The sequence below is a fragment of the Helicoverpa zea genome, chromosome 7 (assembly GCF_022581195.2).
Source record: "Helicoverpa zea isolate HzStark_Cry1AcR chromosome 7, ilHelZeax1.1, whole genome shotgun sequence".
Lineage (NCBI taxonomy): Eukaryota > Metazoa > Arthropoda > Insecta > Lepidoptera > Noctuidae > Helicoverpa > Helicoverpa zea.
Window position 1 is genome coordinate 4,340,020 of NC_061458.1, and position 15,232 is coordinate 4,355,251.

General features: G+C 37.5%; 3 protein-coding genes across 3 annotated transcripts; all 3 read right to left on the minus strand.

The window, feature by feature from the left end:
• Positions 1–1,711: 1,711 nt before the first annotated feature.
• LOC124631956 (cytochrome P450 6B7-like) lies at positions 1,712–4,198 on the minus strand. The gene has a single exon (XM_047166600.1). The coding sequence runs from the start codon at positions 4,111–4,113 to the stop codon at positions 2,614–2,616; it is 1,500 nt and encodes a 499-aa protein (XP_047022556.1). The 5' UTR covers positions 4,114–4,198; the 3' UTR covers positions 1,712–2,613.
• Positions 4,199–8,200: 4,002 nt separating this feature from the next.
• Positions 8,201–9,898, minus strand: LOC124631988 (cytochrome P450 6B2-like). The gene has a single exon (XM_047166642.1). The coding sequence runs from the start codon at positions 9,818–9,820 to the stop codon at positions 8,321–8,323; it is 1,500 nt and encodes a 499-aa protein (XP_047022598.1). The 5' UTR covers positions 9,821–9,898; the 3' UTR covers positions 8,201–8,320.
• Positions 9,899–11,351: 1,453 nt separating this feature from the next.
• LOC124631820 (cytochrome P450 6B2-like) lies at positions 11,352–13,902 on the minus strand. Its single transcript, XM_047166434.1, has one exon. The coding sequence runs from the start codon at positions 13,543–13,545 to the stop codon at positions 12,253–12,255; it is 1,293 nt and encodes a 430-aa protein (XP_047022390.1). The 5' UTR covers positions 13,546–13,902; the 3' UTR covers positions 11,352–12,252.
• Between the last annotated feature and the right edge of the window lie 1,330 nt (positions 13,903–15,232).

A 15,232-nucleotide genomic window follows, 5' to 3' on the forward strand; every position in this document is an offset into this window, starting at 1 on the left:
ACCGACACTTATTATTTTTTTGGACTGAGTGCAAAAAAATAATAAATGAAAACATTTTTTAAAAAGTGAGTTTATACAAATTGAGGCCTTAAGGTATGGTTCCGAACCACGCTGCACGCAGCAGTGCTGCCACTAAGGTGCTGCCCAGCAGTGCTGCCTGCCACGCTGATTCCGAGCAACGCCGCAGTGTCGCTCTGTTCGTGGTGATGCGTTGTCAATTTACGTGTCAAACATTCAAGTAGGTACTCTTGCTGCGGCGGCAGACGCGTCACTACTGGTCTGTCGCGGCGGCAGGGCGACACTGACGCGCAGCAGTGCTGCCGCGACAATGCTGCCTAGCTCGGAATGTAATCTCATATAAGCCAATAGAAATTGTACGGGGACCAGTAGTGTCGCGGCAGCACTGCTGCGTGCAGCGTGGTTCGGAATCATACCTTTAGACTCAGATGAAATTAATGTTAACAACAGTTTACCTCTGAAAATAACAGATTTTTTCAAAAGGATATGTAGGTATAGGTACTTCACTTTCTGTATGGGATCTTTCTAACAATTATTTTGAATAATTAAAAGCTCTCACACTAATGGAAAAAACATAATATGCCTACTGAACATTTCACTTGCTTGATCAAATAGCCATAAATTATATAGTGAAAAATTGTGGTCGATTTTTCTGGTATTTATTATCATAATATTAACAACAACAATAAAATTTCAATTTGTTACTCATTACTACTAAATTGGTTCAGTTAGTAAAATTAAATACAGAAATGGGTTCAATATTTTTTGTAACATAAAGCCGTTTGAGATCGTGATTTAATTTCTTTATAACAATAAAGTAACGAGACTGAGAGAAAATCATTTTATGATAAAATCACATATTAGATACTTGTACCTACCGACCTCATTAAGGAAAATTATAATTAGGTACTAAAAGACATCTCAAAGTTGGCTGCTTCGCTTGGAACCCATTAAACCATTAAATGTGCACAAAATTAAACACTAACTTTTCCCAAAGGAGCTTTCTACTTGGATTTTAGAAAAGGCAACTTTGACAATACTATTTGAGTACCTTTTGGTACATGGTCGTATAGCTAAGAAACTGCTTTTGTGTAGAGCCTTTGATTCTACTTGAAAATATAGGTATTGTATTAGTACCTACAACCAAAACATAGAATATCCGCGGTGTCGTCAGTTCACTCATGTTTGACCCATCTATTCAGCCTGTACTTAATCTGTATAATATGCTAATTTGATTTATCTACGTTCAATTCATAGTGGAGTACTTCGTCTAAAATGGTTATTGTTTCATCAAAATGTCGGATTCAATTTTATGAGCCGTCATTGAGCAGTAGGTAACTGTGCTATAAATTAGCAATCCTGACTAATAATGTACCTAAGAACAAGTATAGGTATGTCTTTGCTCATTGCGGTTCGATGGTAAAATACCTTAACCAATTTAGGTACCTATATGAAACTTGATTCCTTAGCCATAAAGGTGTTCGGAATACTAATATTGTTTCTAATAAATCTAATCAATTTGGGTTATTCCCAGGTTTAGGGCCTTCTGGTCTGAATAGAATATAATTTTGCTAGGATTTGTTTTTAGTTTCACATAGTGTGCATTCAGAACTCAAAATACCTACCTTCGTCCTAATCTATGATAGGTTCTGATTTTAGTAGGTACTTCATTTTTTTTAATAAAAAGAATATATTGCAATAATTCACCCACTTTTATTATTATAAAACAAAAAAATATATAATAACAAAACTACTACTGATGTCGTTATTTTAGCAGTCAAGAAAATAACAATCAAATATCTATCAATAATATATCAATCTATAAAAATAAGACCGCTAATTATATCTACGAACTTACAAATACAGAAACATCGCTTTATTACCAGCAGCTAGGAATTATATCTACAAACTTACAAACACAAAAACATCGCTATATTACTAGCAGCTAGGTATTATATCTACGAACATACAAATACAAAGATATCGCTATATTACTAGTAGCTAGTCATTATATCTACGAACTTACAAATACAAAAACATCGCTATATTACTAGCAGCTAGGTATTATATCTACGAACATACAAATACAAAGATATCGCTATATTACTAGTAGCCAGTCATTATATCTACGAACTTACAAATACAAAAACATCGCTAGGTATATTACTAGCAGCTAAGTATCAATTATATATAATTATCAACAAACGAATCTTGACCCCTATGTGATAACGGTTTTTGAATTGGTAAAATGAGTTCATTGCCATCACTTTGGATTTGCAGTTACTTGATTCGACTTGATTTCTTGTTGATTATTTGGCTTATCAATATTTTATTTATTACGTGACCATTGGATACCTATTTTAAGAACACAATCTTTGCCAACTTTATGTACCTAACTATTTACTATTTAGTTGTAAAACTAAACTTAATTTAAAGTAAATGTTAGGTTAGGTTAGAACATTCAGTTAAAACATTCAAATATCTAATTAATATCAACAATTCAACTAACATTATAAATTACATATAGATACCTAAAAATAACTTCGTGAGTCCAGAGCATAAATCTATTTTATTTTAATACATTGTATATACAACTTATTTTATATCTCTGGGAATAAGCTCCACTTTTACATTTCCTATTCTTACACCAAGAGCATGTCGGAGGAATGTGACTTTCTTCTGCTGGCTTTCTGGGATAGGTTTCAGAGTAAATGATCTAAGAACATGAACTATAGCAGCCAAAAGTTGCAATTTAGAATACCTGGCTCCTATGCATGTCCTGTTTCCCATTCCAAATGGCATATAAAGATCATCGTTGGGTCTCCTCTCCTTAGAGAATCGTTCCGGGTCAAACACTTCAGGGTCCGGATAATATTTGGGATCATGATGTATTTCGTAAATAGGTGTGAACAGTTTTGTTCCCTTAGCTACTTTAACATTGCCAACTGGCAGCACAGTGTCTTGGACGCACTGTCTACTCAAATAACCAATCGGAGGGAACATTCTTAGCGACTCACTAAGCACTTTATCTACATACTCCATGTCACAAACAACGTCGTATGTTATTTTACCGTCGTATTTTTCGAAATATTCGTCAATTTCTTGGTGAACTTTTTGTAAAATTTCTGGGTGCTGACTGAGTAAAGCGAATGTTGCAAAAATGCCGTCGGCAGCCGGTTCCACACCCGCCGTGAAGAAGAAGAATGCCTGCGCGGACAACAAGCCAGTCGTAGGCTCCAACTCATAACCCGTCGCTTGATCCTTCAGAGTACCATTCTTCTGCAGTTGAACACATAAATCAGCGAAATCATGCCTCTTTACGTTCTCTTCTTCTCTCTTTTTAATAACTTGACCTATCGCTCCAACGAAAAAGTCCTCATGCTCCTTAAACACCTTCACACCTAACATCCTAAATAGCTTCGGGGCAAGGGTAAAGAATGTGATCTTCATATTATTCTTGAAAGATGAAATCGACACATCTTTAGCGAACTTCAGAAACGGGGAATCAAATGTTGATTGTTCTCCGATTCCAAAAATAGCAGCACAAACGGCAGCATTGCAGTAAAGCATGGCAGATTCAAAGAAATTGCCTTTCCATAGTTTGGGGTCACGTTTTAAATAAGTCACGAAGTCTTGCGCACATTTGTCCATAATGTAATACATGTTCTTCAATTTGCTTGATGTGAATAATGGAGTCATGGTTTTTCGCATTAACTTCCACTTGGGTCCATTTAGTAGGGTTATGGACTCAGTCAGTTGGTCACCCTCCACACTATCAAGTCCTCTATGATTGAAAGATTGAAAGTCTGAGGACAAAACATGTTGCACGTTCTTGGCATCTATGACGAACAATGAAGGTGTCAGGATTTGCCCAATGGCTACAACCGGCTCATTTCTATACGCTTTGTATAGTTCACCAAATTTTTCGAACATTGCTCCTCTACTAAAAACGTAGTCCCAAAATGGTCCAATCACTTTGTTCTTGCTATAGAACTTCACGCCACGTGCCTTCCAATAGTTTTCATTATGTCTACCGATCAGGTACCACGTTAGTAAGAGAACTAATCCACATAAAATTAGGGGTAGTTGTAACATTGTTACTTTTACTTTGAGATGTGCTTATTTATAAAATAATAAAGTTCAATACAACTAGCTAAGTTCACAACTGCGGTCGAACTGTGTTTGTAAATATTAAGCTCTCGTTATTTATACAGATTTCTTATCATGCAGTGTTAGGTTTTTACGAATCATTGTTACGAAGCGTAATTATTATGTTTGTCTCGTCTGAAGCTCGCCTGCATATTATTTTAGATTTTGGCTGAGTCATGGCTTACTGTTTGTAAACAGATAATAATCATTTCATTATGAAATAAATCTTTAAACCGGTTAGGTAACCTCTTCTAATACACGTTCTGCGTACCTATTTATTTCTATGGAAGATACTTAATTATGTAATGATTTTACCGGTCACTCACATTAGTCGACCCATTTAGTAAACCAGATTTTTTATTTCCATATTTGTTAATCAGACCTGGAAAGACAAAACGTAGGTAATAATGTTATATTTTTCCGCAGTGATTTTGCACGTCATCAAGATTTAAACATGTTGTATCTGGACACCTTCATTTACCTAATTAAATATACACATAATTAAACACTGACTTTTCCCTAAGGAGCTTCTACTTGGATTTTGGAAAAGCCAACTTTGAATAGTATACTGCTTGACAATACTATTTGAGTATCTTTTGGTACATGGTCGTATAGCTAACAAGCTGCTTTGATTCTACTTGAATGAGTAACTCACTTGTTTGGTAATCCTATTAAAATTAAAATATGAAAGTTTGGGAGGATGGATACAAAAACGCCCGAATCGATTTGGTATATAGATAGGTCATTCCCTAGATTAACACATATATGCTACTTTTTATGAGCACACCACGCGAAACGACGGGCAAAGCCGCGGCCGAAGCTAGTAATTATATACCTATAAGGAGAGTTTTAAATAAATATTCTCATATTAATATTGTCCCATTTTATTTTTTAAACTTGAGCTCCTTAATTAAATTGCAGCCGTAAAAGCTTTTTTAGTACAAATGGATTAAAATAAAAACTTTTACCTTCAAAGAGTTTTTCATGCTTTTAAATGCATTTCAACTGTCATGATATAATTTATATCCATAATCGTTCGGTGCTCAAATAGGGATACGAAGTGTAAGTATTCGATTTGTTTCCAAATACCACTAAGTAATTGATTTAACCGCTACCTACACGTAGGTAACTACTAGGGAACGCGTTTTTTTTTTCTGGTACTTAATGTCTTTCAATTCTCAAGAAAAAAAAAGTCGTGGTGGCTTAGTGGGTTAAGGACCAACCTCTCAAGTATGAGGGTGCGGGTTCGATTCCAGGTCAGGCAAGTACCAATGCAACTTTTCTAAGTTTATCTTAGACACCATTGGCTGTGTTTCGGATGGCACGTTAAACTGTAGGTCCCGGCTGTCATTGAACATCCTTGGCAGTCGTTACGGGTAGTCAGAAGCCAGTAAATCTAACTAAGGGGTATTAGGTTGCCCGGGTAACTGGGTTGAGGATGTCAGATAGGCAGTCGCTTCTTGTAAAGCACTGGTACTGAGCTGAATCCGGTTAGACTGGAAGCCGACCTCAACATAGTTGGGAAAAGGCTCGGAGGATGATGATGATGATTGTCTTTCAATTCTCGTGACAAAACTCGGTTATTACATGAAAATAGGTTGGAAAAGAAAATATTTACTGAAGACTAGCTTCTGCCCACGGCTTTGCCCGCTTGATGTGTTGATAAAAAGCATCCTATGTTCATTCTAGTACCACCAACGATATGTGTAAGTTTCATGATGATCGGTAAAGTATTTTTTGCGTGAAAGCGTATCAAACAAACGGACTTTCGCATTTATAATAAATACTATTAAAGTAGGTTTTTATGGTCGTTGAAAGAATCTTATATGTTAGAAGTTTAGAAGAAGAAGTTATTTTTGGTCTAGTGATTAAGCATCGTTTCACCACGTGGGGCACACCTCACACCTATTTCATTGGTCTATCTATCTATATTATGTGAAACATAGAATATCCGCAGAGTCGCCAGTTCACTCATGTTTTACCCATCTATTCAGCCTGCAATCTGTAGGTACAATATGTTTGCTAGTTTGATTTATCTACGTTCGATTCATAATGGAGCACTTAGTTCGTCTAAAATGGTTATTGTTTCACCAAAATTGCGGATTCCTTTACTTTTATTTGCCGTCACTGAAGTAGTAAGTAACTGTGTACGTTAGTAGTTTGTGGTTCTATGGCAAAATTGCTGAACCAGTTTAGGTATATGCAACTTGGCAACAAATAGTGATAGCGTATTTCCTTTGCAATAAAAGTATTCGGGTAACTAAACAAAAACATTGTTTTCTTAATGAATCTAAAGGCGATTATCACACTGCCCCGCATGATGCAGCGTAGTGCGTGGATGCGTTTTTTTCCGTTGTATGGAAATATCTCCGCTTGTATGGAAAACACGCATAGTCCAACACACTGAAAATGCATCGACGCGCGTTCATGCGGATCACGCACATACATGCGGAGAAACACGCACCCCCGCGCGTAGGTGCGGAGCGAGACGCAAGGTATGGCACACTGAATCCCGCAGTGACGCACGTGATTTTGAATGGGCCTGACGTGTATATTTGAAAATGGAAGCCGCCGTGCGTGAATCTACAAAACGCACCTACGCGCGTGAGTGCGCGAAAAACCCGCACGATGATGCAGATCTGCACTCCCGCAGGAACGCGCGTAGGTGCGTCGACACGCAAGATGCAGCGTGATGCGGGGCAGTGTGAAGATCACCTAATACGTTAAGGTCTCCCCCAGGCTTAGGGCCCTGAACATAATTTTGCTAGGATTTGTTTTCAATTTCATATTATAGTCCCCATTCAGAACTCAAAATACCTATCTTCGGGCTAATCGATAATAGGCTATGACTGCCTCGTAGGTCTACTGGTCGCAAGCGCGACTGCTGTGCTTGAGGTCTCGGGTTCGATTTCTCTTTGTGAGTTTAGATTCACCCGTGCATCTGAGACCACAGTAATGACGGTCCTGCGCTTGGTCTATCTAAGGTCATGTCAGATTTTTCATCCCGTCGGGCTATGAGAGTGAAAGAATAGTGAGTGCACTTGTGTCTGCGCAAATGTTCATGCACTATACATATACCTATGTATGTCATGCGCGGCTGGCTGATCTCCGTATTTGAGAACAGCCTGGGCGAAGAAGTCAGCCTTGGAAATGATTAATGGGGCACGGGCAACAAACGAATTTAACCACTTATATACACGACAAAACATACATAGGTATATTTAGATACAAGACTACTACTTAGGCTAAGGCCCGAGATTATGGGGCTGCGGGTTGTTCGAAAGAGATACCGCGGCCCTGGTACATAAAAGGCCTATGACGGAACACGACCTCGATGGCGCAATGGTCATCATGCCGGACCGCCGAACCTGAGGTCCCGGGTTCGATTCCCGGTTCGGTCGACATTTGTGTGATGAGCATGCTTGTTGGCCGTGGTCTGGGTGTTATGATATGTATTTATAAATATGTATATATGTAGCTATATGTAGTTTATCAGTTGTGTTAGCACCCATAACACAAGTTAATAAATAACTTACCATGGGGCTAACCGACCGTGTGTGAAAAAGGTGTCCCGACATTATTACGACGGTTTTTAGTCAGTAAGAGTCTGACACTCCCTCACCGCTGCTAACCCACAGCGGGAGGGGTCATTTGATGATTTTTAACGTCGGAAAAAAAAGGCCCGAGATTATATGAACTTATGAATATCAAAACATTGACTATGTTAGGTACAAGTACCTAGCTGCCAAATATTTGTATGATTTTAAACAAACGAGTCTTGACTTTGCATGATAGAAGTTTTGAATTGATTAATGAGAGTTCACAGCCATCTCTATGGATTTGAACTTGCACGACTTGACTATTGACTTGAGTTCTTGTTAATAATTTGGCTTATATTTTTTTTATTTATTTCGAAACAATTTTTACCAACTACTTCATCTACCTACCTACTAATTGTAAACTTAATTTAAAACCCGCCATTTACGGTAATCGTTGTAACCAAATGTGTAAGGGAAATCATAAAACAAACCAATAACATTCAAATATTTAATCAATTATAAAAAAAAAATCAACTAACATTAATACAGGCCTGAATATTGATTCGTGAATCCAGAGCATAAATCCATTTTATAAAATAGGTACATTGAAAAACTCATTTTGTATCTCTAGGAATAAGCTCCACTTTTACATTTCCTATTCTTACACCAATCGCATGTCGGAGGAATGTTACTTTCTTCTGCTGGCTTTCTGGGATAGGTTTAAGAGTAAATGATCTAAGAACGTGAACTATAGCTGCCAAAAGTTGCAATTTAGAATACCTGGCTCCTATGCATGTCCTGTTTCCCATTCCAAATGGCATATAAAGATCATCGTTGGGTCTCCTCTCCTTAGAGAATCGTTCCGGGTCAAACACTTCAGGGTCCGGGTAATATTTGGGATCATGATGTATTTCATAAATAGGTGTGAACAGTTTTGTTCCCTTAGCTACTTTGACATTACCAACTGGCAGCACAGTGTCATGAATGCACTGTCTAGTCAAAAAACCAATCGGTGGGAACATTCTTAGCGACTCACTAAGCACTTTATCTACATACTCCATGTCACAAACAACGTCGTATGTTATTTTCCCGTCGTATTTTTCGAAATATTCGTCAATTTCTTGGTGAACCTTTTGTAAAATTTCTGGGTGCTGACTGAGTAAAGCGAATGTTGCAAAAATGCCGTCGGCAGCCGGTTCCACACCCGCCGTGAAGAAGAAGAATGCCTGCGCGGACAACAAGCCAGTCGTAGGCTCCAATTCATAACCCGTCGCTTGATCCTTCAGAGTACCATTCTTCTGCAGTTGAACACATAAATCAGCGAAATCGTGCCTTTTTACGTTCTCTTCTTCTCTCTGTTTAATTACGTCACCTATTGCTCCAACGAAAAAGTCCTCATGCTCCTTAAACACTTTCAACCCTAACATCGTAAATAGCTTCGGGGCAAGAGAAAAGAATGTGAACTTCATATTATTCTTGAAAGATGAAATCGACACATCTTTAGCAAACTTCAGAAATGGGGACTCAAATGTTGATTGTTCTCCGATTCCAAAAATAGCAGCACAAACGGCAGCATTGCAGTAAAGCATGGCAGATTCAAAGAAATTGCCTTTCCATAGTTTGGGGTCACGTTTTAAATAAGTCACGAAGTCTTGCGCACATTTGTCCATAATGTAATACATGTTCTTCAATTTGCTTGATGTGAATAATGGAGTCATGGTTTTTCGCATTAACTTCCACTTGGGTCCATTTAGTAGGGTTATGGACTCAGTCAGTTGGTCACCCTCCACACTATCAAGTCCTCTATGATTGAAAGATTGAAAGTCTGAGGATAATACGTGTTGCACGTTCTTGGCATCTATGACGAACAATGAAGGTGTCAGGATTTGTCCAATGGCTACAACCGGCTCATTTCTATACGCTTTGTATAGTTCACCAAATTTCTCGAACATTGCACCTTTCGTAAAGAGGTAGTCCCAAGATGGTCCAATCACTTTGTTCTTGCTGTAGAACTTCACACCACGTGCCTTCCAATAGTTTTCATTATGTCTACCGATTAGGTACCACGTTAGTAAGAGAACTAATCCTAATAAAATCAGTGGTAGTTGTAACATTGTTACTTTTACTTAGAGATGTAGTATAAAATAATAAAGTTCAATACAACTAGCTAAGTTCACAACTGCGATCGAACTGTGTTTGTAAATATTAAGCTCTCGTTATTTATACAGATTTCTTATCACGCAGTGTTTGGTTTCTGCGAATCATTGTTACGAAGCGTAATTATTATGTCTGTCTCGCCTGCATATTATTTCATCTGATTTTTGCTCGTGGCTTACTGTTAGTAAACAGATAATAATTACATAACACTTTAAACTGGTTAGGTAGGTAGATACATCTTCTAATACATTTTCTGCGTATTAACTTCTATGGAAGATAATTATGTAATGACTTTACACCGGTCACTCACAACAGTCGGTCCATTTGGTAAACCGAGTTTTTTTTTTCAGTAAGTTGATAAAATGTATTTATGTCGAGAATCATTGGCATAATTACGTCCTTGAATTTTGCACGGATGCAAACAACAGCTTGTAGATTATAAAAATTAAGCATTTAACGTTTCGCTTAAATAAAAGAGCTTATTATTTAGTTGCAGTAAAAGCAGATAGGTATATGAATTGTTAAAAATGTAGTTTTAAGTTTATCGACTGATTTATAATATTGGCATTGTATGGTGCACCGTTCCTTGCAAGGTCATTTGGAAGAGCTTTATAAGACTTAAGTTTTATAAATAGTGACAACATTTAAAATTAAAAAGAGATTAATATGTCACATAATAAAACTAAGTATTACCTACTTACTAAATCATTGTTTTTTTTTTTTATTTATCCAAACTAATAAAAAAATGTTTTTTTTTTCTTAGAGTGGCCTTTCATGGTAAACCCACCTTATTTAGGTATTAATCAGAGTTCAAAAGTCAAAACATTATATAGGTATTTGACATCTTCACCGCGTCCCGTAGGAATTTCCTCACGAACCCTGGTATAAAGTCATAGCCTAATAGCCTCCTCGATAAATGGGCTGTCTAACACTGAAATAATTTTGGAAATCAGACTAATCATTCCTGAAATATCGGGTGTGCCGTACCTAATCACATAATTGACATTCATATATCAAACAGTAAATTAACGTACCTATGTATTAGGTACGACACACTTTGTTTAATATTATTATAGATTCAAAAGGTGTCGGTACCTTTTTTAAACTTCTGAGACGTATTTTATTGATATTTAGGTAAGTACCTGATTACTTTTGTTTAATAATTCATCATCCTCCGAGCCTTTTTCCCAATCATGTTGGGGTCGGCTTCCAGTCTAACCGGATTCAGCTGAGTACCAGTGCTTTACAAGAAGCGACTGCCTATCTGACCTCCTCAACCCAGTTACCCGGGCAACCCAATACCCCTTGATTAGACTGGTGTCAGACTTACAGGCTTCTGACTACCCGTAACGACTGCCAAGGATGTCCTCAGCGCGCAGGCCACCTCATCCCTAAGCGCCTTCGCGATTCTGAATTATAGTCTAGGGGTTGGAACAAACTAGAGCCCTTAGGGACACTAGGTATAGGGAAAATAGAAACACCAACAGCTTCTAAACATCACAACATTTATTTTACAAGATTAAGTAAATAACAGTATCAGCACCACAGGGACAAAGCGAAATTGTAAACATTTTGGAGGACATCGTCTTTTAATTATTTTAACATGTAATAACAAATTAAGTTTATTTTAACGGTCTGGGAATCAGATGGATTTCCATATCATCTGGCCTACAAAGCAAAGCATGACGTTCGAATGTCAATTTTCCTTTTCCTTTTAGTTGTTTACCTTTAACAGTAAAAGCCCGCAGAACTTGGACTACACAAGCCGCCATTTGTAATTTAGCATACCTATTTCCAATACATGTCCTGTTACCCATACCAAATGGCATATAAATATCATCATTTGGTTTCCTGCCCTTTGAGAATCGCTCAGGATCAAACACTTCTGGATCCGGATAAAGTGTGGGATCATGATGCATTGCATAAATAGGTGTGAATAATTTTGACCCTTTTTAGGGTTCCGTAGCCAAAATGGCAAAAACGGAACCCTTATAGTTTCGTCATGTCCGTCTGTCCGTCTGTCCGTCTGTCCGTCTGTCACAGCCGATTTACTCGGAAACTATAAGTACTACAGTGATGAAATTTGATGGGAATATGTGTTGTATGAACCGCTACAAAAATATGACACTAAATAGTAAAAAAAAGAATTGGGGGTGGGGCCCCCCATACATGTAACTGAGGGATGAAATTTTTTTTTTCGATGTACATACCCGTGTGGGGTATCAATGGAAAGGTCTTTTAAAATGATATAAAGTTTTCTAAAAAACATTTTTCTTAAAGTGAACGGTTTTTGAGATATCAGCTCTCAAAGTCGTAAAAAGTATGTCCCCCCCCTCTATTTTTATAACTACGGGGTATAAAATTCTAAAAAAAATAGAGGTGATGCATGCTAATTAACTCTTTCAACGATTTTTGGTTTGATCAAAGTATCTCTTATAGTTTTTGAGATAGGTTGATTTAACTGTAATTTACGGAACCCTTCGTGCACGAGTCCGACTCGCACTTGGCCGGTTTTTTCTACTTTGATATTGCCGACAGGTAGAACAGTGTCTTGAACACATTTTCTAGTTAAAACCCCAATAGGGGGGAATATCCTCATCGCCTCATTTATCACCTTATCTACATACTCCATTTCACTAATGACATTGTAAGTTATTTGTCCATTGTGTTTTTCAAAATGTTCGTCAATTTCTTGGTGAACTTTTTCTAATACATCAGGATGTCGAGCCATACAGTAAAATGTTGAGAAGATAGCAGCTGCGGTTGGTTCTACACCCGCTGAGAAGAAGAAGAATGCCTGTGCCGCTAGATGACCAGTCGTAGGCTCCATTTCATATCCAGTCGTTTGATCTTTTAAGGTACCATTTTTTTGAAGGCTGATACATAAATCAGCGAAATCGTTCCTCGATGTAATTCCTTTTTCCTTATTCTTTATAACTTCGCCTATAGCACCAATGAAAAAGTCTTCATAATCTTTAAAAAGTTTAACTCCCAAAGATTTCATCAAACTTGGCGCAAGACTTAGGAGAGTGAATTTCATATTGTTCTTAAAACCTGAAAATGATATGTTTCTGGCTACTTCAAGGAAGGGTGAATCAAATGTTGATTTTGTTCCAATCCCGAAAATTGCACTGCATATAGCCGCGTTACAATACAACATGGCAGAGTTGTAAAAATCGCCGTTCCACTTGTTAGGATTGGCTTTCAAATAATCCACAAAATCCTGGGCACTTTTATCCATAGTGTAATACATGTTCTTTAATTTGTTTGCCGTGAACAATGGGGTCATACTTTTTCTCATCAACTTCCATCGGGGTCCATTCATCATCGTTATACTATCGGCCAATTGGTCATCCTCCGCGGGGTCGAATCCTCGGTGATAGAAAGACTGGAAGTCATGTGCTAAGACATGCTGGACGTTCTTGGCGTCTATGACGAACAATGAAGGCGTTAAAATTTGTCCAAGGCCTACCGCTGGCTCTTTTCTGAACTCATTATACAGATTATTAAATTTTTCGAACAATGCGCCTTGAGTTGCGAAGTAGTCCCAAAACGGTCCTGTCACTTTGTTCTTGCCGTAGAACTTCACACCACGTGACTTCCAGTAGTTTTCATTGCGTTTTCCCATTACGTACCATGTTAACACTACGACAAGGCCGGATAAAATGATGGGTAGAAACATTTTGAACACCACACTTTGCAACTCAAAAATTAACTGTTTGATTCGGACTCAGAATGTGTCAAAGCACATGGAGGTCTGCAATTTATATATGGTTCTTATCATATTATGCGCGATCACTATAAGACGTCATTTTATGATCGGTAGATTTTAGGGTTCAGCTATCAGAACATGGCTACAGACCTACTCAGGGTTTTTTTTTTAATTATGAACGTAATATTTATTTACTTGCTTGGTGCACCCTTGGCCAGCAAATAGCAACTCCATTACACACCCTAATAAACAGCCTATCATTTTCTCAATGAATATGAAATACTAGCTGTTTTCCCGCGTCCCGTGAGAAGTACTGCCCGTACTAATAAAATATATTATAGCCTATAGCTACACAACAGTGGACGAATTTTTCAAATCTGAGCAAACAAGAAAATGTTTTCTCTTTATTATGTTAGATAGATATAGATACTCCCGAGCAAAAAAATGGAACTGCCCCCTTGCGCTATACAATTACAACGATTGTCAATGATACAATATTTACAGTTAAATGGTCTCGTTTGAAAGCCTATACTTTTAGCTTTAAATTAAGGGTAGAAACAATGTATAAAATCAAACAAAATAAAATAAAAAAGCCCCCGACCCAAAAAAAGTGCGCAATTATTATGACAAAAGGTTAAAAACGCTAAACCCTATAAAAAGCAAAAAATAACTTTTAACCCCAGGTTCGTTAGTACCAACTAAAGCATGTCAGACTCTCAGACTAAACTAAATTTTGACGTGTCGGGGGACTACAACGTAAGTATGAAATTAATTTTGCCTAATAATGAATGATGGCAGGATTCTGGAATCCGAAGGTTGCCAAGTTCCGTTTGTGATAAGTTCCATTATATATGTTCAACAACCGATTTAGAAGTTTTGTGTAATTTTGAAAATTAAAAAAAAAATTACTTGTACGCATCGCCAAAAAACAGTGTGGTAAGTCATTGTGACTTTCATAATAAGTTACTGCTTATCGCTTTAAGTTAAATAATAAATATACGACCCTATATCGTATTAATGCAAATCATTGTTACTCGTTAACAAAATAATCAGAAGTTCAAAAATAACAGGAAAAGGGAAACTTAAATAATTCGCGAAGACACATTATTATTTAACATTACTCGTGTTTGTTTGCCACTCTTTTGCGTCGTTTCGCTGTTGCTAGAGCGGTTGACACTACGTTACCTTTAGTAGTCGCATACCACGTCAATTACTGTGCTTTATATTTATATTGAATAGTCGACAGATCGGTAATCGAAGGTTTTTATTGAACCTAAAAATGAAACAGAAGTTTAGTGATTTTTTCATAGCGAGTGTGTAGTTTGTTTGTAGTTTCCCTCAACTTGAAATCAGTGTTTGTGGAGTTTTTTTGAAAATGGTCGTAAAACATTTAATATATTTTTCAAACCTCGAGTTTGGTAGTAATTCGCTTTTGATACAAACGGGTCCTCTAGAGTGGTCGATTTTTCGACTCGTACCATACATCTGTCAGGCATTGCCAATCTATCAAACAGTAGTCGAATCCTGTGCACGGGATCTCGGGTTCATTCCTAGTACGTTCTCGCATCGCAGTCCACTGCTGGACATAGGCCTCTCCAAGTGCACGCCACTGAAATCGATTTTCGACTTCTCGCATCGCTTTGTTAATTTTAACAAA